At 45.6% G+C, this 24,408-nt stretch overlaps 1 protein-coding gene across 4 annotated transcripts in view; it reads left to right on the plus strand.

Moving 5' to 3' along the window:
• The window catches only part of arap2 (ArfGAP with RhoGAP domain, ankyrin repeat and PH domain 2), a 96,348-nt gene that overhangs the window by 13,763 nt on the left and 58,177 nt on the right, over positions 1-24,408 (plus strand). For all 4 annotated transcript variants that reach the window (XM_062384253.1, XM_062384255.1, XM_062384254.1 and 1 more), the window contains exons 8-10: positions 6,152-6,272; positions 14,060-14,253; positions 22,454-22,560. In XM_062384253.1, coding sequence (XP_062240237.1) covers positions 6,152-6,272; positions 14,060-14,253; positions 22,454-22,560 — 422 coding nt within the window. The remainder of the gene's footprint in view (positions 1-6,151; positions 6,273-14,059; positions 14,254-22,453; positions 22,561-24,408) is intronic.

Here is a 24,408-nt window from a genome sequence, read left to right on the forward strand (position 1 = left end):
CTAGGCCAAAAAATCTGTTCCGACATGCATGTTATTATTATTAAATGTAAAATATATCAACACGGTCCGATCGGTTTATGATGTTTATCGTCTCTTCTCGACTCGCACACACGAAAACAAAAAACTCCTCCCGAGTCAAAACGTTCCCATGCCTGATCCCTTTCTCAAACTTACAACACCCCCCCCCCCCCCAAAAAAAAGAAACCTCCCTTCCCTTCCAGTTCGAAATCCGCTGGGATCCGTCAGCCCCAGACAGAACTAATCGCACTTAATCACCGTCGCAGCTTGAAGGTTTCTGGCCGCTGTGATGTCATCACCGGCGGTGGCGTGGGAGAGTAGCGAGATCCTCGATCTCACTTCTCCCTCTCCGCCGTTCCGTCCAATCCGCCGTTCACACCCCCTCTCGACGGATTTCGTTGACAAGTGGGGATTGAGTCTTGCAGGGGGGGGGGGGGGGGGGGGGGCAGGCGCTTTGGACCAGGGATGGCGTCCCCAGGCTCCTGCTGTGGTGTCGTTTGTGTGTCTGTGTGTGTGTGTGTGTGTGTGTGTGTGTGTGTTTGAGGAAAAACTGTCCAAAGTCTGGCTTTAGGGCGGCGAGAGGAGGAAGTGAGGAGGATGGCTGCGAGGGATGAAGGGATGAGAGGACCGGGGGGGGAGGCTGGAATGGGGGCCAGAGGGGAGATGAGTTTTTTTTTAGGATTGGGGATCAGTGCGAGTGTGTCAGTCTGGCTGATTGTGTGTCTATCTGACGCCACAAAGCTCTCTCTCTCTCGCCAAAGCCCGAAAGCCCCTCTGCTCACTCCCTTCTGTGTCCTCCCCAGACGCCGGCGTTTTCTGTAACAACCCAAAACTGTGTCTGTGTTATTTTTTTTTCTATCTGGTTCCTGTTATTTATGCCTGCTTTCAATTCCATCACCAGATCTGCGCTCCCTTCAGGAGAAATCTGGAGCATGTACTAGAACTGGAATGTACTAGTATTAGAATTGTCCTTACTTTTATCTCATGGTCTGGTACTTTTCCAGATATTCATATCCTGCTGGCATTTAATATGTATGAGGTCTAATCATTAGGCGATTTTTAAGAATATATATATATAATAAACTAAATAGCTCTTAACCCCCTTAAAGCTGTACTAATATTAATATTGGAGCAAGACAGATATGGATTTTTGCAGGCTGATGCAGATATTGGCTAGTAAAAACTATATATGTATATATATATATCGGTCAATATACATACGAATAAATCAACACTAACTCCTAAGATGTTGTTATCAAAGCCTTATGACAAAGAACTGTAAGAGAGGCTTGACATTTTACATTTAACCCTACATTTCATAGCTATAGATAATAAGAAAATACAAATAGAACTAAATATATAGAGCTTCAGATAACACATGATGAAAAGGCAAACATAAATCTTCTCATCATTTAATATATAAAATATAACATTCCTCAGCAGGACAGTTCGCCTCATATCTACTGAGCGCTTCAGCTTCACTCGGCTCATTGTTTGGTTTTTGCTCCTGGCCACTTCCCCGGTTAGATTCCCTCTGACAGCTCTCATCAGCTCTGCCCCGGCAGACCACTGAGTGCTGCTGTACTCACACAAACAGCAGGTGGACTGAGTTACTGACTTTCTGCTGAATATTGCTGTAAATCCAGCAGCTGCAGAGACACATATTTCCTTCAGGAGGAGAAAATTCGGACTTGGAATCATCGTGAGGGCGTAAATCAAGACTTCAAATGAATGTTAGCGTTGCTCCTGATCAGATGCATGTGTGTAAAAGCTACTTAATTAGGTGGCAAAGTTTTATTTTGGTGTTTCCCGCTTGTTGCTCTCCCTCATAATGGAAAACAAATGTAACGGTTGCAGTTTTAAATGAGATCTGTCTAATAATGAGGGTCTTGCTCTTGCCGTTAGAGTTACTATTTTAACGATTTTTATGAAATACAAGTGTAGCTATCGTGAAATTGGATATTACAACGGTGACTGAGCCTATTACAAGTGGAATAATTGCACTCTCTGTGTATTTGCAGTATTTGAGGCTGGAAGTATGTGACAGTGTTTCTGGAAAACAGTGATATCCGCAAATGATGCACAATCCTGATCAGCAATGTGCTTGTGAGTGAGCATCTCTATCACTCATCAAAAAACTGCTTCCACAGAACAAGTCAGCGGCCATTTTTTTGTGCAGTTTCTGACATGGGGATCATTTTTGAAAATATTGCAGGGTTCCAGTCAGGAGCTGTTGGAGGGAGAGCTGCGGGCGTTGGGGCTGCGCACCTCCAGCTGCCTCCCTCCTCTCGCTGGTATCACCACACTCTTATTCGTGTGCAGCTTCAAATCCAGTCCTCACAGATGCAGTTTGTCTCATTTCTTTACTGAATCAGTCGTTTTCTTGAAACTGCTTCTGGATTCCTGTTCGCTGTTGCCACCAGCAACTACAGGTGTCACTGAAACGCTACCGCTCTCAATTATTCAATCCCAGAACAATAGAATAACAATGAAACTGTTATATATATATATACACACAAGCTCTGCATGGACACACACTTTTGATATAATAATTGTGTTTGACCTTTACAATGGAACTAATTGGTCTAATAACACCAATTTGAAATAATAATGTCAAAATCCATTCATCTGCAAGATTTGCAACTGGCTTAACTAACCAACTAACTAACCCCTAACCTGTGTAACTCACTTTGACTTGGCCTGACACTTGTATTCTCTCTGAACTGCACCATCTTCTAAATGTTTACCATGAGTCACCAGTCAGACACTGAAGCGGCTGCGTTACTGCTCACAAGCATTTTGCGGCAGATAACTGCAGTACCCAACTTTGACCAGCTGGTGTCCTCATGCCTCCATTGAAAAGCCGATTGCATGAGAAGCTGCCAGAACCTGAACTCCCTCCCCCCCCCCCCCCCCCCCCACATCACTGTACGCCTTAGCTGCACCGCTCTGCCTTTAATTGTTTCCTGAAGAAGTTTACTGGTTTTGTTCTTTTTCGGAAAGAATGGAGACGTTGTGTTATTCACACAGGATAGGGCCTCCCCCCCCCCAAAAAAAAAATAAAAAAAATAAAACAACCCTGGGTTTCTGACAAACGTTGGGAGGTTACAATGAGAGGTGGCGATACGGGAGCAGCTAAGAGTGAGAGGACGTGGGAGTGAGCGTGGGAGGAGGAGTCGGGAGGAAATGAGTGTGGAGGAGATCTTTGGCAGGGGGAGGTGAGTCAGGTGTGTCTGTTATTGGAGAAAGAGAGATAGTTAGACTTCATTGCCTCCTTTGCCGTCTGTCCTCTTGGGATAAGTCTATAAAAACAACATGCGTGTGTTTGTGTGTTTGTGTGTGTGTGTGTGTGTGTGTGTGTGTGTGTGTGTGTGTGTGTGTGGGCGGCTGCTGCAGTGCACGTTGTTGTGTCTGACTCCAAGCTGACCGCTTCCTTTCATCGTCGCTCCGCCCGTCAGGAGTATTTACAGATGCACGTCTCACAATTAAAACATGACCCCAAAACTAGAATTTAAAACAATTAATTACCGTTAACCCATACTGGGGTTGTAATTATCAGCACGCAGCCGCTATGCTACACACACACACACACACATTTAGTTTCTCCTCTCCTCACCTTCCCTCAACTTCCGTCTAAATTTAGCGAGAGAGAACGAGGGGGAGATATTACTGTGAAACTCCTGGGGAGAAGAAATGCGCCCGGCTGCCTGTCAGTAATTAGGTTGAGCCACTTCTTGCCATTGTTAACATCCTGCTTTAATATGAGAAGGACCCCTCCCTGACCCCTTCTCAGGCGCCTCCATTCCTCCGCGATGTCTCTCTCTCTTTCCCACACGCCTCCCTCCTCTCCCTCATCTGCATCTCTCTCTCTCTGCTCGTCATTATGGATTTGGATTTATGCTTTTTCTTTTTTTCCCTTCTGTCCTCCTCCTCCTCCTCCTCTTCGACTTTATCCGTTTTCCCTTTTGTGCCGGATCTCTTCACGCCGCTTCCATTCTCTCTCTCTCTCTTTCTCCCCCCCCCCTCTCTCTCTCTCTGCCCTCTCCTTGGCCTTTCACACAGACCTAATTTCATTTTTTTTCGTCATTTCACGCTCTCTCCCTCCTTCCATCTCTCCCTCCATCCATCCGTCCATCCATGCATCCATCCATCCCCTTCACCCCTGCTCTCTCTGACAGTGCTGCCTGCCATATTTTTTGGCAGCATGGTCTCTAGAAATGAGCTTTTGCGGAGGGCAAGGTCACAAGCTTAATTAACAAAGGCGAGAGAGGAGTCAGAAGTTCACTCGTCTTTTTTTTCCCTTCTTCTTCTCCTCTCTCCATTCATCCTTCCTTTGTCTACGTCACACGCTTGGACTTTGGCGATACGATGAACCACATGAAGATGGACAACCAAAGAGTCTCGATCACAATGTCGGTGGCTGTGCTGCACCACAGCTCACAAATCCTACCTCCTCCATGTTAGTGAATAGTTCATGGGCCAAACTAAAAAGTAAAATGTAACCGTTGAATACTTTCTTCCCCTCCTCTCTCTTTTCTTTAGTATAACCCAGTGATTCTCAAGTCTCTGCAGAGCCATAATGGTCTGTCCCCAGTCCCTCTGCTGCGAGAGCATTATAATCTCCGATGTTCTTGGCTTCCTCCAACTGCTTTTAAAGGCGTCTCTCTCTCTCTCTGTTAGATTTGCCACGTCATGTTTTGAATACTGATCCGATGGCAGCTCCGTTCTCTCCCGGCCTCTTTCAGGAGTGATAATGTTGAGGTTTGATTTGTCTTCTTTTGCCCTTTCTCTCTTTCTCTCTCTCTCTCTCTCTCCACATTGACAATGACCCAGTACTTTAATTGCCATTGTCAGGGGAGACAGTAAAGAGGGTCATGAAGCCTCCAGTGCAACATCCTCCTTATTTGGATGCCTCCGCTCGGGCTGCTGGGGGAAAACATGGGGGTGATGAGACGATACACACACACACACACACACACACAAACAGAAAATTCCCACTCAACCCAACAAACACTTCCTGTGCGTTACCCAAATCCCCACTACAGTGTACACGTCTCTTTTTAAACATTTGAGAAGTTTGTTTTTATCGGCTCGTAGATTTGTTTTGTGATGACGCCCCAAGTGACGGTGTAATGTGTTGTTCTTTGGATGGGCTCCATCATATTGGTTCTATATTTTGAGCTTTTCCCTTCACCCACACTTCTTTAGTTTCCATGCCTCTCTGCGTCTGTGACAGTCCGAGGCTAGGGTCATTTTTTTCGGGTCGTCAGTCCATCCTTTCTTTTTTTGTGAACACAGAATCTCAAGAATGACTCAGGAATTTCCTCCAGTTTGGTACAAACATTCAATTGGACTAATTAGTGCTTGGGGGTCAAAGGTCAAGTTCGCTGTGACATCACCCACCACATTTTTGCCTGGTGAATAGGATATCTCAAAAAACTTCTTTAGTGAGCCTCTGCAAATTTTTTACAAATCTTTACTTCGACTTACTTTGGAAGAATTTGTTGATCAAAGGTAGAGGTCACTTGGATTTTACCACACATGTTTTTGGTTGTGTGAATACAACACAACACCGTGAGGAAATATCTTGAAATGTAGTTCACATTCACTTTGACTTGAGGATAATCTGATGAGTCACTGGGACCTCATGTTCTTGTGATGAACACCCATAGAGAAGACGATTCATTTGGACTCAATGATGATCTGATTAGAATTCTAGCTTACATTTATGTATCAATACAAGTGGGTGTTTGTTTGCTGTTTGTGTTCCTGCAGCAGTTTCTGGATTCAAATGCTTCTTTTGTCCAAAGGAGCTCTGAGCCGTTCGTCAGAGTTATTGTTTGAAAGGGAACAGGGAAGCTATTTCTGCGGGTGAATCTGATGCAATATTGACGGGTTATGGCTCTCGTCTGAGGATGTGTGTCAGCGGCGTTTCAAATTGAAAGCGATCGTATAGCCGACGGTGACACAACTCCGAATTACACGACTATTGACGCAAGCCGTTTGCTGGGAAACGGTAATTGCGGCTCTACAGATGCAGACAATGGGAATAAGCAACAATTCAATAACATTATTAGCACGAATCTGTGTTTGCCGTGCTCTGATCTATCCTCGTGTGTTTGTCTGTTTTCAGGAGATGTACTCCAAAGGGATGATCCTGGCCAGTGCCATCAGACAGATCCGAGGACTGGGCGACAACAAGTTTGAGGTCGTCACCGCCCTTCGGACCTTCACGTTCAGGGCGGAGAGAGAAGGTACACCCAGTGCATCCTTTCTGTTATTTCCTGTCCTCTCTTTTTCAGTCATCTATCAGCTACTTTCTCTGCTTGTCAATCTGCCTCAGTCGCTCTCACTCTCTGAATCCCTGTCTGGCCTTGTTTTTCTCTTCTCTCGTTCCCCCGCCTCTCTCTGTTTGTCTCTCTCTTTCTTAATTCTCTCTCTCTCTCTCTCTCTCTCTAAATGCCTCTCTGGTAATCATCTTTACTCACCTCTTTCTTGTGTCTCTTTCTTCACACGGTTTTCTCTTTCCCTGCTACTTTCCCCGTAAGAAGGACGTCAGTTTAATTGGTCTATATACAACTTTTCTCAAACTACTATCTCTTTATAATTACAAAATACAGTATTTTAAGAAAATAAGTCAATCTCATTAATTAGTTATAAGTGTGGAGGTGTAGCAGGAGATGACAAGCCTTTCATTTACTGGCTTTCTTTCCAAAAAAATATTAATATCAAACTTTAATCTCTGACTTATTGAAATGATTGACTTGCTGAAAGTTATCGAAAATCCAAATCTACTGCTGGATAATGAATATTTTTGTGTGTTGTGTATGTATGTCTTATTATAACTAATGTTGTGCAATAAGTATTGTTGAGCTACACGTTTAGCCTAGCTTAAACATGAAGGAAGACTAGCACTGTCTAAAGTTGAAAGCTAATACCACAATCTGTCAATTTACATTTACAATTCACGCTTGTTGTTTGGTTTTTAACTTTCAACATTGCTGCTGATTACTCTTTACTCTTTATGCTAAGCTAGGTTATAACCACCCTGACTCAAGCTTTGTACTTAACACAGACAAACCTAGGATTGATATATGTTTTATCAGTTTTTTTATATTTTCTGACATGGAGCCAAATAATCTTGACCGCCCCCTGGTGGTTGGCTACAGTAATGTCCTCACCTCCACTTTAGATGCTATAATAAAGGGATAACAAGTCGTTACTGCGGCGCAACATCACCATCACTACTGCACAGACTCTGGCCCGAAATGGTGACAAAGAAATGGCGGCACACATGTCCTAGATAGTTTAATGATGTTATGTCCCTGCTTGAACTCGGGTTATCAAATTAATCTTAAAGGTCAGAACAAATGAACAAAATCTCAGCTCCCTAAGGACCTGTCCTTTAGTCTCCTTCCTCCTTCCTCTCCTCATCCCTCCGTCAGACGAAACGGAGCGAGAGTTGTCTTTGCTCATCGTCTTCCAGCGAGGAGCTCGGCCTGTGTCGGCCTTAATGAGAGGGGAAAGGCCGATGCTCTCAACTCCTTACCTCCTGCCTGCTTGATGGCAGCCTATTAGGCGGCTGAGATCAAACTGCTCATTTACTAAGCGAGGGTCATTTTCCGGGGTCAGCTACTGGCCGCCCCTTTGAGTCATGTGAAGAAGTGACATTGGAGGAAAATTGAGTTTTGCATGATTATTGTGCCTTTGGCTCATTGTGTGAATATCTGAGAATAGATTGAACTCGAAGATCTTCTTTCGACCGGATCATTGAGACCTCAATGGGAGTTATTGAGATATTGACATCTGCCGCGCTCGGAATAGAATCATCGATATTTGGCCTTTGCATCACATCGAACGTCAGCTTATCGCTCTCGATAAATCAGCTGCTCGTGTAGTCGTCAGTGCTCGGTTGGACGTCTCTCTGTTGCTAAAGCTTATTAACCGACTTGTGATGTAATCCTCTGTAATTCAATGTCCTGGAGGCAGGTCTTAAAATGCTTATTGGTGCAATATTATAAGCAGACAAATACAATAGATTTATATATAAATGTTTGATTGTTTCTTGGTCAGGAGCCGGAGCTCCTCCTACAAGGAAGCCCGGTGTAAACACAGTATAAAGATCAGAAGCCCTTTGATTTTGCTGTTCAATGGCTTTCATGTGTAATTAATGTAATGAAGAAGCCTGCGGTCTAAATTATGTATCGGAATGCTGCAGTTATTCGTAACAATTGGAAACACAAAGGAAGGTGCGAGTAATCAGCCGTGCCCCAGAAACAGTGTCGGTAAAATAATATTTTTCTTAACCAAATATTCCTCTAGTTTCAAAATGAATATCTGCATCTCTTTATTAATTTAGTTTATCCTGCTGAAAGGGATGTTTGATCACGTCTACTTCATAAAAAAGTAATTATAGCCAGCAACCATTCAAACTTTTCTTCATTTATCAACAGCGCTTTAACCTTCCCCCTGATCCCCCATGATTCAGTGCAGCATCGTATCGACGACCGCCTGATTCGTCCTTTTTTCTTTGTCTCGGTCCATTTGTGAGTCGCGGATCCTCAGCGGTGTCATTCATCACTCTGTCCGCTCCTTGATCGCCACACGTCACGCTCAGCCATCTTGACAAGGTACCGGGTGGACCGTCTGATTTGGCGGTGGCCTCTGACCGCCCGGGATCGGCGGGGAGCCTCTCTTCTTGGAGGTGGCTGCCGCCGTCAGAATGAAGGTGGCCCGGGAACGGGAGGAGAGGAGAGATAGAAAGGAGGAGAAAAGTCGGCCTCATCACCTCATGCATCTTTAAACAGGCCCACTTGCCTCGTGGCGGAGAGTCATCAATCTTGGGGGGGAAACACATGAGAGAGAAGGAGACATGAGGAGACAGGGAGAGGAGAGGGAGTAGGTTAGTGATGTTGAGTTAAGGAGCCGCAGGGCTGATGCAGTAGCAGTGGGTGTTTGTGATGGGTCGGCTGGTCAGGAGAGTGGGAGAGCGGTAAAGGGCGTCCGGGGAGGTTTGTCGAGGCGGGGGGGGGGGGGGGGGGGACAGGAGCCACACGGGAAGAAGGGGATTAAGGCGAGGGAAGAACGGGAATGACGGAGCGAGACGGGCAGACACGCGAGCTCGGTGTGGAAAAGCAACCGAGAGGTAGAGAGGCAGAGAGATGGCAGGGAGAGATGAAAAGGGCAGAGTGAAGATGGAGAGGGGGGGGGGGGGCAGAGGAGGGAGAAGTGAGTGAATAATTGAAGGCCACCGGAGAGAGTGTGCACACAGCTGTCGGCCGATTCTCCACTCGGTCCGCAGGTGGACTCTTCCCTCAGGTACTGTCAGCTCGAGAAAGGGAGAGGAGAGATGGAAGAAGGAAGGGATGCGGTGAGGAGTGGCTGAGGACGGGGGGGAGAAGAAAGCGAGAGGCAGGAGGAGTTTGGCAGGAGGAGAGTGATTGAAAATGGTCAGGACAAGGAGAGGGAGTGTTGGTGAGGTGAGGGATGCAGATAAACACGCGACGAGAGAGAAGATGAGATTTATTGTCTCTGTGTGTGTTTGTGTGTGTGTGTGGGAGGGGTGTGGGGGGGGGGGTGTTGATCATTTGTATTCTGACGGTTTTGCACTCGCTTTTTCCGAAAGCCCGCTCGGAACACATGTCGGGTTTGTTTGAGATGACAGGAAACAGATTTGGAGGAAAGGAGCGGTAAGGAAGGGAAAACAAAATGGTTGGGAACAGGCCAGAATGAAAACGCTGACAAAAATATAAAGTCAGGAGGACACAGAGTGGGAGGAAAGTTGTATAAACTGCAGCACACATTTCACTTGGCATCGTTTCCCGTTTTTGGCGCGATGTAGGTCTTGTTTAAATATGCATTAATGGCTTGTTTTGGCCACCTGGGGGCAGCAAAACAAGCTGTTTTGCTTATTTACCTGCAGTCGGTCACTTTTTGCAACACATTTTACAACCAAATAATAATTTCATTGTTTAATTTATATGACAATGTGGATGAACACCTCTGGCAGTGATTACAGCCTGTTTTCCTCTTGGGTGACAAAGTTTCCCACTGTCCAGTCTCTCCAGAGATGTTTGTTGGGCTCTGGCCGTGCACCTTAGGGACATTCACAGATTTGTCCCTAAGCCACTCCTGCATTGTCTTGACTTTGTCCTTGGGCTGATTGTCCTGATGGATGGAGAACCAGTCTACAGTCCTTACCACACTGGATCAGGTTTTCCCCACTGGTATTTCAGGACTTTGCTCCATTCAGCTTTAACCCTGACCAGTCTGCCTTCCCCTGATCCTGAAACAGTCCACAGGGTAAAGCTGTGGGGACGGTAATGGACAGGTGGTGAGCGATACCGGCTCCCTGCAGACATGACACTTAGAATGATGACCAATCTTTTTTTTATCAGACCAGAGAGTCATGGTTCTCGGTCTGGGAGTCGTCAAGGTGCTTTCCATGTGTCAGTCACTGAGGTGAGACTTCTGTCTGGACACTGCTGCCGTAAAGTCCCCGTCTGTGGAGGGTTGCAGGATCTATGGAGCTCAGCCGGTGTGAACCAAGGTTGTAGAAACATCTCAGTGAGAATCAAGAAATCAGGTGTCATAGCAAATGATGTGAATTCTTATATCAATGTGATATTTCAGCTTTTCCTTTTTATTGATGGACAATTTATTTAATAAAGCATAAAGCTGCATCATAATCTGATATTTAAAGGTAAAGCTGTCAGGATACTTTCTAAATGCACTCACACACTGTAAATACAAGTGCTCATATCTGCGATAACCGTCTGATCCTGTTATCCCTGCCAACACTGTCGGCATTATGGCAAAAATGACACGACAAACACATGTAGATTAAATATTGAAGGGCAATGTAAACATTTTACTCCATGTTCCGCTTGTGTGTTGGCATGAGACGATGGAAACGAAAAGGGAAAACAGAGCAAACGGCCTTGATCCCTCGGCTCTGCCTCATCATTTCACTTTTTATTCCTGTTGATGGAGACTGCGTGGGCGGCTTCTAGGATCTCTCCTGGTCGCGGAGTGGACCCGGCCCTCATCTCGCCCCCCCCCCCCCCCCCCCCCCCCCTCGCCTCATCTCTCTTCATGTAGAGTGGAATGGTCGTTCAAATGCATGGCTGTACATATAACCGTTAACAAGCGAGATGTGGATGAGGATAGATATTCTTTTTATCCGCCGGCAGAGGTGAGGACGTGTTCGCGCGTTTGAACGCTGCACGGAAAATAATTTTGGCAAGCTCGCTGGATGTTTACACAGGCACATGAGTCAGATGCCCACATGCCAAGCACTTTATAAGTCTCCTCTCTTTGTCTCAAGTTTCTCCCGGTCCTCCCGCCTCCTCCCTCGCTCCAGCCTTCCCCTCCGCTCGCTCAGATGGGAGGGAGAGGGAGAGAGAGGAAGGAGGCCCTGAATAAATGAACAGGCAAATAAGTGAGCGCTGGACAGGTAATGGAACTCAGAAAGCAGGCTGGGAACGGAACAGTGAAGCCCAGTGATGTAAAGAGCAGTCAATAATTGAGGAGGGGATTCATTATTCATGCAAGCTCTTTGTGAATTCATAAGAATTTGGACCGGGGGGGGGGGGGTAGCTGGACCAGGGCCTCAGATTGGGACCATGGTATTTGGGAGCTTTTGGGACGGGCGGGCGTTGTGTGTAGGTGCAGGACGCACTGAGACAGGAACGTTTGTCTCAGGAGTAGAGATGATGGTGGACATGTCTGCAGGCGAGGCCAGCGAGAGGCTGCTGGGGGGGGGGGGCAGTCAGGAGGTTGATTAAGGTCAATTTGATAACATTGTCAGGTTGACGGTGGATGGAAAGTGATTGACACGTCAGAGAGAAGACCTGTCACTCTACTCTGAGGAGTCTTCTCCCCCCTGAAATGACCGGCTCAAAACGCGTCTGAACCCAAAGAAAATCAATTTTTTGTTTGAAAGAACAATAAAGAGAAGAGCAGGAGAGTCGGCCGTGAGCCACACAGACCCGAGGATTATTACAGCGCTCGGTCCAGACAGAGCCGAACCGAGCGATGACGCCAACGCTATAGAAGCGGCACCACAAGCCTCCAATTAACAAGCACCTGTGGTCAGAAAACACCTGTCCTTTATCCCCCCCCCACCACCACCTTTACTTCAGAGATCATACTGTGAAGTGAACAGAATCTTTGAAGTTTCCTGCTGCACAACACAAAGATATTCTGTTCTTAATACTTGAGCAGCCGGAGCGATAAACTGTTGCTTTAAAAATTACTGGAGCAACTGTTTAATAATATTAAATATGTCCCCAAATATAGTCTTGTAAACAGCACAAACTGGATTAGGTAAAGCGATTGATACAAGAAGGAAACAGAGGAGTGATCACACAAAGTAAATAGGATATCAGATCCATTTGGAAGCGGTGACACGAGGTCCCGTGTTTGTAGATCGTTCAGAAACATCCGCCCTCCTCTTCACAGCTCATCCCGAAATACACTTCCTGGAAGCGGCGGGTGCGTTGCCCCCCCCCCCCGTCTGACCACACGCCCAGTTCAGTGCTGTTCTCAGAGCGTCACGTTGTCATGTCGTGTTTTTCACAACAGTGTCTGTCACCCTGTCAGACAATTGCTTTTGGATGATGAGTCGATAGCGGCCCAGGGTTTTGAATTGATGTACTTTCTCCAGAAACTTGATTTTGTTTTTGTAAAAGTAAGAAAAGAACTGCTGCCTTTCTGCCTTTTCTCAGATCAGGTCCATCCCAGCTGATGCACAGCCTTGTTTGATGTTCTTTCCGTTTCATATTGAACAGTTAGCACAGAGGCTGCTGCTGTGGACCTGTGATGTGTGTCTGTGTGTGTGTCTGTGTGTGTTTACAATCTTTTGGTATCTCTTGTGTTTCCACTTTGCCGGCTTTGATAGCACGATGTCTTGGGCGGAGAGGGACTGGGGCTTTACAGCACGAGCTGATTCTTCTCCCCCCTTTTTTTTTTTTTTTGTCCATTTGACTGGTTCTATCTGTAGATGTGTGAGATGTCTTTTTTGAGTGAACATTGTTGAAAACATTGTAAAACCCAGTTTGGAATTTGATGCCTTGCACCACACTGGAGCCGTTTAACTGGGCGGTGAACCTGGTGCACAAGGACTTTGAAGACATATGCAAAGTGCTGGTTAGAGGATAATTGAGGATCTGCAACTATAGTAAATCTCATCAAACTTTCAATTTTTACATTGTTCTGTAGTGGCAATGCTGTTTATATGCAATGGCTGCAAAGATTTGTCCATGTACTAGATAAAAAACATTTCAATATCGATAAAAAAAAAAAAATGTTTTGCAAAAACTAGCTTTTCTTCATCTATTGATAAGAAACTCTTGCATATTGTTTTTTGAACTGTTCATTGGTTGAAGCATTAACAGGTCTTAACTCCAGTGTTTGGATATTGGCGTTATTTACTATAAAGACAAAAAACACAGAGAATAATCCATATTGAAATGAATATTAGTTCTAGCTGTAGGACCAAATATCAGTTTGATCTTTTCTTTTAATCAAAATAATCATAGTGGACTAGAACTGTAATACATGCATAATGCTGTTTCTTTTTCCGTGTGTCCTTGAGGGCTAATTAGTTGCTGAGGGTGCAGAGCTTTTACCTTGGGGATTTATTTGTAATAATTCACCTGTTGGGGATCATGTATGTCACCAGGTGCATTAAGACCCATTTGCAACAATCTCAATTAAGTCTGTAGGAAATACATTGGCCATTTTTGTTTGTTTTTATATTCTACAACTTTCTAAATGAAAAATCTGACGAAATCAGTGTTACAATAAAATGTTATAACAAAATGTAGCCTGTTTAACATGGAATCTGACACAGCATCGCGCCTGCCAACATTAGATGATGCCTCCTGTTGGTTGTTGAGCTGTAAAGTTACACTCTCCTCTTCTAGTCATCCACTTTAACAAAAGGCTGATTTCTTTCCCTCCTGCCTTCACTCACACTCATACACCACATTCACCGTCTACCTCTCTTCATTTTCTTCCCTCATTCCCGTGTCCACAGGGGAGCGCCAGGAGTGGATGGAAACTCTTCAGTCGGCCACGCAACCCCCCGCCTCCGGCTCCCATAGGCCCCCCGACAGCCTCCTCCACCCCTCCTCCACAAACAAGCGAGGCCTGCTGGAGCTCCGCGGTTACAAAGGCAGAGTGCTGGTGTCCCTGGCGGGGAGTAAAGTCAGGCTCTGCAAAACAGAACAGGTACCTCCAACACCGCTGGGACTTCCTCTCCGCAGGATGACAGCTTCCTGTTTGAAACGGGGGAGATAATAATCACAGTGGTATTTGAAGCGAGATGAGGCGGCGACGGAGGGGTTCATGAAAGAGACGGAGATGTTCGTGAATGCGTAATGCGAAAAAGTAAATATAGGTGTAGCTGTGTGAAAAAGCATCAGGGGTTTACCGACTGACAATATTCTCCGTTTTCAGTCGGTGAAACCAGATGGTTACCAACTTATTCATGCAACTTTATAAACCATATGTGCAAGCGCCCACATAAAGGTACAGAACATGTTGGAAGTAGCATGTTAATGAATATTTAGTGAGTCTGCAATACTCGATAATAGTTCAACTTCTTCACTGCAACATTTGAAGGATAGATTTGGCTCTTTTACTTCCCTCTAGTGCACAGTATAGTTTTTATATGTAAAAGGTCTTTAAATTCATCATTGCGACATCACAATACCCTACATTTGCATAATGCACATGCCAAACAGCTAGTCTGACACGCCCCCTAACAAAGCCAGGTAAGAAGTTTCCCTACAAGATCTGTAAGTGGTTGACCAATCACAACAGAGTGGACCGGCTGGTCAATCACAGCAGACTGGGCTTCCTACGGAGGTGGGGGCCTTAAAGAGACAGGAGCTGAAGCTAGCTGTTTCAGACAGAGGCTGAAAAGAGGAGCTGCAGCAGTGGACAGGATGGAGAAAAAGAATATCGGTGTTGAATATAACTTTTTCTGTCTGAACCCGATTGAGCCTAACCCGAAGCTAACAGGCGTTTAGTTTTTTGTTTCTCCCGTCTCTTTACAGCAAATATGTGGTGGAGAATAATAATTGCCTTCAATGGTTGTGAACCAGGAGTCTTCGATATCTCATCCAGCAAATGTGCTCACGACTTTTACTGTTGTTGTGCTGCAGTAACTCTCTGCCTTGGTTTTCCAGTTTAAATGTGTCTCATTGTGCCGAGATAACTTTGAGCATCTCCATTTAATTTCAAGCTATCTGGAGCCATAACATCCATCCTCACATGACAGACATGAGTGACAGGATGATGGCTTTTTGAAGTGTAGGTATATTAAAGGGAAGGGTTTCTTTTTCTATGCCGGAGATGGGTTGTAATAGCAAAGGCGGTAATGTAATTATTTTTTATTGTTTTTCCAAAAGTAGAGTCTCCTCTTTGTGTTCACTAATTCCTTTTGATTGACACCTCGGCAGTTATTACAATACCTGGGAAAAACTGCAAAGACGGAGATTGGAAGTGAGAGGGAGAAAAGGGAGTGTTGCCCGGATTGTGTGTGTTTCCTCCTGATACTCACACAGCTTAAATATGAATATCTGTATATATACACTTGTGTATAGGACAACTATTGATGGTTGTGTTGTTGTACAGTGGCCGGATGTTCACTTGGACTTGAGAATTATTGGAATCTGGAGGTTAAGGTCACTGTGACTTCGAAAAACCGTTTATCGCCTTGATCGCATTGTCTGAGAAAGACCTCGAGGGGAAACCTTTCAATTTTGGCACAAATGTTCTCTTGACTCACTAGTAACTGATGGATTTTAGGGGTCAAAGGTCACAATGGCCTCACAAACTAGTTTTGTTTCCTTTTTAGAGAACAAAAAGGAAACTGGCAAATGTTTACCAGTTGCCAGTAGAGAATTAACTGATTCCATGTCAGTGTTTAAAGGTAAAAAAGGTCCCAGAGACTTCACATGAGACTGAAACTAGACTGATTCATTCTCGTTTTGTGGATCTGAGCTGAAACCCACAGTCGTCCTTGTGCAAATGCAGTTTCAGCCGACTGACAATGAGCTGTCAGTAGCAGACGTGTGTCACCTTGTTGTGAATATGTGAGAATCCTCGGCCCGTTCACATATTTTTGCAAATACTTTGAAAAGCCAGCGAGGGGAAAAAGACAATCGGTGTTCAAGAGAGAAAAGAGAAATTCGTTCTATTCAGGGACGACAGATGCGGCGACTTCAGTTTGTCAAGGTCAAAAATATTGTCGGAACCAAACATATTTACCAGTGCTCCTCACACTTTGTGCATTTTTCATTTATTTCAACGCCTCAGCACTGAATCTTTTAATTTAATTTAATGAGTGAATACATTACGGCACGAGAGAAAAAAAAGAAAAAAACAGTTTGTTCTTGGAATAAAATAAATCCTATGTTTTTGTAATCGATTTCTACATTAGCATATTTATCCCCTCCTGTTTAAATTTGCACAACACTTTTCATGTATTCCCAAAACATATTTTTTTGTCCGACCGTACCAAGTGATTTCATCGGATATCTATTCAGCAACTTTTTGGACTTTTAATGAAGTTGTATCGTATTTGTGTTTTTCAAGGTTTAAGGTATTTATTCCATTATAATGAGCTGTATTTGGTGGGAAGCATATTGGTGTGACTGGAACCCCCTGAATTTTTAATTGACCCCCCCCCCCCCTTCCTGCATTTCTGGATGTGGTCTGAAGGAGCTTGTGGGTTTTAAATCCTCCGCTTCTCTTCCACCAAATATCGACGGCACTGCATCTGACCCTAAAAACACTTCCCTGAAATGTGGCTTTAATTTCCATTACCTCTAAACCACTGAAGCTGTTCAGTGGCATAATGACTCTAATGAACACACTTGTTTAAGTTCCTAAAAAAATTGTCAATATGTGGGGTTTTAACGTCATTCGGACGAAGATGGATACTCTCATATCAGTAGTATTCCAGTATAACCCTTTGATTTACTGCTAAACTATTAAAATACTTGGTTGTGGCGTCTTATACTTAAAATGTAATATTTGTCAAATGACCCAATGGCCCAAAATGTCTTTAAAGAGCCTCCCTTGGGTTATTCTTACACTACCTGTCATAACTAAGAGTTAATTCTTTGTTTAATGGAGGTCCAGACACTCCGATTGTCCCCTCTCATGTCCAGAGACTCCACCTGTGTCCCAGTAGCAACGTGTCTGAGATTGAAAGATCCACAATAGCACCGATACTATTTCCACTACTTGTCTCGAGCAGTGCACCCCCTCCCCCCGCACGTACTGGTGTGCATATTTGATAATGCCGGGCGCATCCAACTCATTTCCATCCCTCCTCGGCTGTCATCTCGTTTCGCTCGCTCCCGTAGTTTTGTTGTTTGCCTTTCATTATTTTCTTCATTAAGGTGAACAAACATCTCTGTTGGAATTCTCTTTTGGTTTACCGCCGCGTGTCAGCACATTTCCACTTCCCCGATCTGAGACAAGGCGAGAGGAACGAACGGAGGGAATCGCAGGGAGAGGGAACTAATTAATTGTATTATTTCAGTGTACGAGGCTAAATCCCCGGCATCGATGCAGCGGCGACGACAGACAGATGGCAAACGGGAGTGGGGGGGGGGGGGGGGAGGAAAAACAAAGAGGAGAGGAAGAGATAGAAACCCAAAGGGGAGGGGTGCTGTGTTTGAGGTCATTTAAACACTAAGGTAAAGAAAGTCCGACGGTGCACAAAGGGTGTCACACCCCGCCCCCCCCCCCCCCCTCCCCCCCTCCTGCATAGGCAGATCCTGACAACCAGAGCGACTTGTTGCACGTCTTATCATCTCGTGCATCACAGGTGTTATCTGCTCTGCCTTCGCTGCGGCGGCTGATTGATTGCTTGTTGGTCGATCATACTTCCTGCTGTCGTCTCCTATGTAAAGCGCCGCACAGATAAATCCTGGCACCCGATTGGCTGGTTGCACACACAGTCCGGCCTCCTCGGGCGGAAAAGGTATTCTTTTTTACACCAACAGCGAGACTGAGGATTTAATTTAATCTCTGCTTTAATTGAATCTCCGTCTCCTTTGCTCCTGTCCAGATCTTCTTTGTAACAATTAACGGCGTCCCAGGCCTGTTAGCAAGTTGATGGCGATATTAGGGATTTAAAAAACATCTGGTACCGATATAGTGGCTCATGTTTATATTCATAAAATTAGAAATGATTCATTATAAAGTCCACTTCATAACAAAGGAATGTCATTTTACATCTTTGCATTAGAAACATCTTTGTAAAAACTATAATCATGAGAAAAGTGATCAACACGAATGCATCTAAAAGACAAATTGTGTAAAATATTAATGAATTCCTCTTTTATATTAGATGGTATTTATCAGAGGAGGTCCAGGTTGGTTCTGCTGCTCTGCTCTTTACCAACCCAGCTCACAGTGGAGCAGCAGTCGGGCTCATAAAGCCTTTACAGCCGTGCTCCACATGCACAGTAAAGCTTTATGAAACATTTTTGAACGCATGTGACTGACGGACCAATGAAGTGACTTCCACCGGCTGCTGGCTGCTTCTTCAGGACCTCTCTTTGATTCAGGCCATGATTTTTTTAGATATTCTTTCAGGACGTGTATTTTCATCTCTAAAAAAATATTAAATTGAGCGTAAATAGATTTCTGCTCAGCTTCACCACTGGTGCATTCATCGCTCGCCTCATGCTGTGTCTCTCCGTTGCCTCCACGATATTTATTTGTGTGTTTCCCTGCGTCTCTCTAGTCCACGCTCATTGTCCGCAGGGCCTCACTCACCTTGGCCTCTCCGTCTGGCTGCCTGACGTTCACGATAATCAAAAGTCTTTTGTCTGCTTCTGAGTGTCTGCTCTTTTCAAACCGTCTCTCCCCTACCCCCCCCTGTGAGAGACGGTCCTAACCTGCATGCTTTTAGAGCAGCTTAAGTGGTTGAGTGGACGCCGAGTCGTGGTTACAGAGGCAGAGGCCGCCTCGGCTGGTCCGTGCTCCTTCTAGCACCAACTCGGCACTCTGGAGTGAGTGACTCAACAAGAGGTGGGGAAGCGTTGAATGGAAAATTATAATTGGACGCCTGAACACTCCTTCGCTGACCACTTACCAGGTTAAGGTTATTTATTTCAGTTGTGAGAGGAAATTCTTTTATCTCTTTATAATTTTTTTGTAGGAATTCAGTGTGTTGTCTTGAAGTTCTTTGAGATGCTTTATTTATGTTTTGTGGTTTGTGGGCAAAAAGGAGCCAAGAGCCCAAAAATAAAAACAGAATCCCGCCTGAGAGCCCTCTCCCCTTTCCCCCCCCCCGTAAGTGCCATTATTGCCACCTAACCCTCGGCTGTTGTAATTGGCCGAGTTATTTTTACCTCCCAACGCCGTTTCCCCATTCCTTCCTTCCCGCCATCCTTGGTGAATTAATTGGAGAGGGCAGGAGGCCACGGCACATATTGGGCGGGTAACGAGTGCTGAGGGCTGGACGGCCGCTAACACCCGGCGCTCTAATTGGCTGCCTGAGAGGGATGAGGGTCATTAGGTATAGGTGACTGCTTTGCCCTCTCGGTGCAGGCACACACACGCCGCGTTTCCGACAGGCGGGTGTGCTCATGCATCGCGTGTGCGGCGCCCGGCGCTTTCCTCATCCTCCTCCGTACATCTTCCCCCCCCTGTTTTTTACATGTAAACCATTTGTCCTCCTCCGTGTCTGGATTAACGTCACGTGTTGCCTCGAGATCTTTTGGCCCAACCGAGGGGTCGGCGAGGGCGAGCCGCGATGGAGCCGCTCTCATTAAGCCGTCACGTGTCTTCAAAACCTCGGTAGAACTTAAAAGAGCCACGAGGGTAGAAAGTTGGACTTGATAGGACGGAGAGGTGACAGCCCTCGCGTTGAAAACTTTTTAGCTCAATTAAGCCTCGGCCTTGGTCAATCCAATTGTCTCGCCCGCATCCTCTTCCTCTTCTCCTCTATCTTTATATCTCTGCTGCCAGCCTCCTCTTCCTCCTCGCTCAGTGTCTTAATTGCTCATAACGCTTCACAGAATCACTGGTTGCATATTTCTATTCCGCTCACTCCGCCTCGGTGTCACTGTGCAGGAATGAGAATCGTTTCGTTTTTCCACCGCACTCCGAGTTAGTCTAATTGGGGCTAATGATGGTCAAATTAGGATTTTGACGGCTCGCAATTGAGTCCCTCTGGTTTGGAGAAGTTGAAGTGACTTCCTCCTCCTCGTGTAGTAATCTGCAAAATCTGGACGCTCCCGAGAAGTTTGTTTCCAATTAGCTGAAGGCTCCGGCCCTCGTTTCTTTGCACTGACCATGCATCCCCCCCCCCAAAAAAAAGTGTCTCATCAGTTAAGATGGCGTAGATTCATTATCTTCTCTTTGTTTGTGTAATTACTGCAAATTGTTCTGCTGGTATTGAACAGTTGGTGCATAGCTGGCACGGCGCGGTGGCGTTTAGCGCTCGTCGCTAAGACTGTGTTTTGTGATTCACTGAGCACTGGCACAGATCCAGTTTTATTCTGGCTCACACAAACACACACACACACACTCCCTTTCTCTAAACTGCTCAGCTGACCCCTCACCCGTCTCACCCACTCTCAGGGAGGATTACCAAGACCTCCTCTCACTCATACTTTCTCCCTCGTTCCCCTTCCTTTGAGCTCCTGCGGTCTTCCTCTCCCCCATCTTTTTGACTCATGCATTTTTTTTTGGCCCTTGTCTCCGCGCCTCAGTAATGGAATAAAGTGTGTCTTTTTCGGTATTGTAATGTCTAAAAAGATAGAGCTGCGGGCTGCAGAAATGGCCTAAAACTGCTGTGAGTGTAGAGGGTGAGGCGGGGGAGGGAGGGAGGGAGGGGTGTGGAGCTCATGAAAACGTTGCCTCGGCATCTAACCCCAATTTCTGAAACGGGCCTTCGAAAAAGATAAAAAAATGGAGGCTGAATGCTCGTCTTGGTTTGGATTCTCCAGGTGGACCTTTGCCCCCTGTGCAGAGCTTTGCTGATTCACACACACACACACACACACACACACACACACACCGGTGTGTGCTGCTATCCCTATTAAGTCTGTGCAATGACTCCCATTCTTTGTGGACTAATTACACTTTATCCCAATTCATGCCTCACACACACACACACACACACTCACTCTCTTTCTCTCTGACTCTCTGACTCTCTGACTCTCTCTCTCTCTATCCCTCTCTCTCTATCCCTCTCTCTTCTGTCTCTGCAGTCTTCTCTTTAACACACACATGGGCGTCACACACTCTCTCCCTCTCCCTCTCTCTCTCTCTACTCTCTATCCCTCTCTCTTACTCTCTATCCCTCTCTCTCTCTCTCTAACACTCTATCCCTCTCTCTCTATCCCTCTCTGTCTCTCGCCAGTCGTCTCTTTAACACACTCATGGGCGCCACACACTGACCAGGTCTGTGCGTCATCTGTGAGACGGGTGAAGAAGCCGACGACCACCGAGTGTGTTATTGGTCTGTCACAAGCTATTTCCAGCGGACCTCTCTTGCAGGTCCGACTCTATATGCGGCTCCATCGCCTAAAAAAAAAATCCAGAGCAACCCAGTCCACAGGAGCGACGGACACTGAGCACGTCCCTGTGGCGATGTCGGATGTTCTTTAGTGTTTGTTGGTTTTTATTTGGCCAAATGACATTCAAGCCCCGCGTGAGGAACGGCTTCTGACTCTAATGAGGTGACCTGTTGATCCCTGCTTATTAGGGAGGATTCTCATTTGGCCAGAAAGGGCTCGAGATGGCCCCTAACATTTGAAGGGGGCTTCGGGGAAACATTTGTGGTGTTTTGAATAGATGGAGATTCCTTTTGCACAAAGAAAGTAAAAAAGTTTGGGAGTGAAACAATGACTAATTGTTTTTGTTTTGAAATGATAAATCGATAAAAGCATTTAACATGTATTATCTCCAGATGAGTCTAAGAGGCGATTGGTCAAAGGTCATGGTTGATTCATTGGGATCAGGAAAAACATAATTTTCCAAGACATCTCCGTAAATAACTGAGCTTGAGAGACAATCTAGAGCTTACAGCTATCTGAAAATTCTTCTTCTTCTTATGACTAGTGGCGTTTCTTTTATCCTGAACTAGCATTTTAATGTTTATTATCCGTTCTTGTTCTCGCCCCCCTAACTCTGTAAAATGGCCTTGGTTACTTTGAAAGGCGCTTAACAAATCAAAGTGATTATTATTACCTTATTTCTTCATCTTTGTGTTTATCTGTATGGTTAGCAAAATGAACACAAAAGCTACCGGACAAATTACCTGAACGTCTAATGGAAGGAGGTGATGTGGTTCAGGGATGGAAGCATAATAAAGCATAATGTTGGTGTGGATCCAGGAATCTCACTGTACAGCATTGATTGAATGGCTCCCCTTCTCTCTGTGTTGGTGCAGGACTACAGAGCGGGACTGGCGATCGCTCAGGTGGAACTCACGGCTGCCAATATCCGAGACGTGGACCGCAGAGGCTTTGAACTCAACACGCCCTTCAAGAACTTCTGGTAAGTGTGCACCCCCCCCAACGTGTGTGCGTGTGCTCGCTGCCCGGTGTTTTAATCCTATCTCATCAGGCGTCTGCTAAAAAGATCAGGGCATAGATTGAGTTCCATGTGTAGAGTTTGTTTGAGACACAAAAGTTAGGGTCAAATGGCTTTTCTTCTTTCTCTGAGACTTGAAGGATTAATTATTTTTTATAGACTTGAAAATCACTTTAAATACAGATGCCATCAATGGCTGATACGATTTTGAACTCGTAGATATCATAATTATGCGACATTTAGCAACAAACAAACTAAACTGCATACAAGTAAATGTTTAGAGGTATTTTAGGATTATATAGACACAAAATACAAAACGTTGGTGTTCACACCTGTGTATATGAATCCCAGTACAAACCAAAGTGCCTGTTTTCCTCTGTGATGGGAGCTGAGAAGCTAATGAGCAGGCGGGTCACCCAGTCCAGCTTCGGCTCTAATGAGACAAAGAGAAGAAGTGTATTTCAGTCGCTGCCTCTCTCGCTCGTGTCGAATCTCTTTCACGCGCCACCTGGTCGACTGGCGAGCACCTCACGGACCCATTGTCCATCCCAGCACACGCATCCCGTGCTAACAGCCTCCTGTGCAGAAATCACTAATTATCGATCTGGTAAAAACATTCCTTTTTTATGACGTCTCCTCAGGGGAGCTTCATGCAGGTATCGTCTGTTTGGCACAAAGCCTTTCAGGTGACTTCCCCTCCCCGGGGCCTCGGATCAATGGGCGCGCTGCTTGTTTGTGCCGTAATGGCCCATTTTAGAATACAACCGTCACAGCTGCCTGGGCCGAGCGCGGCTTGTTTGTCTGTACGCGCTTGTTCACAAGTTTCTTTTTTCCTTTTTCATCCCTTCCTTTCTGCCCTTGTCTCATTCCTCCACCTGTCTGTTGCATGTCCCGATCGATCTGTTTGTGTCAGCCCCCGTAATGGTCCCGTCGTTTGGCAGCTTCGTTAATACGCTGGACGTTATTGCCATTTTGTGTGCAACAAAAAGAAGGTGGAATTAAAATGAGCTCAGGTCTCCCGAATTGTTTTGATGAGGTGATTGCTGAAAGGCTTTCATTGTGTGTGTGTGTGTTCGTAAGTGTGTGTGTGCGTGTGTGTGTCAAATCGATTGGTAGCCCTGGGAGCGTTCTCCTACCTGCTCAAGGTGGGGATTAGTGAGAAACTCATCTAATCACTTTAAGCTGTGGAGACTCACTTTGGCTTTTCTGTTGTTTTGCTGCAGCTAAACGGGCTGGGCACTCAGTCCGCGGTGGTAGATACAATCACAGGCTTTTTATGAGGAGGGAGAATGACAATGAGGCAGAGAGGAGAGATGTCACCAGGCCAAGTTTGGAGGAATTAAACTTTTATGCTCCCGGTCAGAAAACCGGCAACTTCGTTTTCCAGGTGAAAACTGTGACAGGTCCTGGATTCTCTTGGGTGCTTTTACAGTTTAATCATTAAGATTGATTATCCAAAGCTTTTAGCTTCACACGCATAATGATGACCTCACAGTTAGATGGTTAAATGTCATCTCTCTGTAAATGTGGGGCATTGAGCCGTCACATGGAGAGGCGTTGGTCTCGTGGCAGAAACTTGGACTATGGGCAGAGAAGGTCTCTGGTTCGTCTCTGGTTCGACTCCACGGAGAGACAACAAAAAGACGAACCTGGATCGATCTGTCCAAAAATCCAAGAGTCTCCCTACCCTGTCTAGTGCCCCTGAGCAAGGCACCTTACTCCCCCAACATCTGCTCCCAGAGCGCCGTACATGGTCGCTCACTGATCTGTGTGTCCTGCACCAGAGGGGTCAAAAGCAGAGGTTAAATTTCC

This window comes from Platichthys flesus, chromosome 24 (assembly GCF_949316205.1).
Source record: "Platichthys flesus chromosome 24, fPlaFle2.1, whole genome shotgun sequence".
Classification (NCBI taxonomy): Eukaryota; Metazoa; Chordata; class Actinopteri; order Pleuronectiformes; family Pleuronectidae; genus Platichthys; species Platichthys flesus.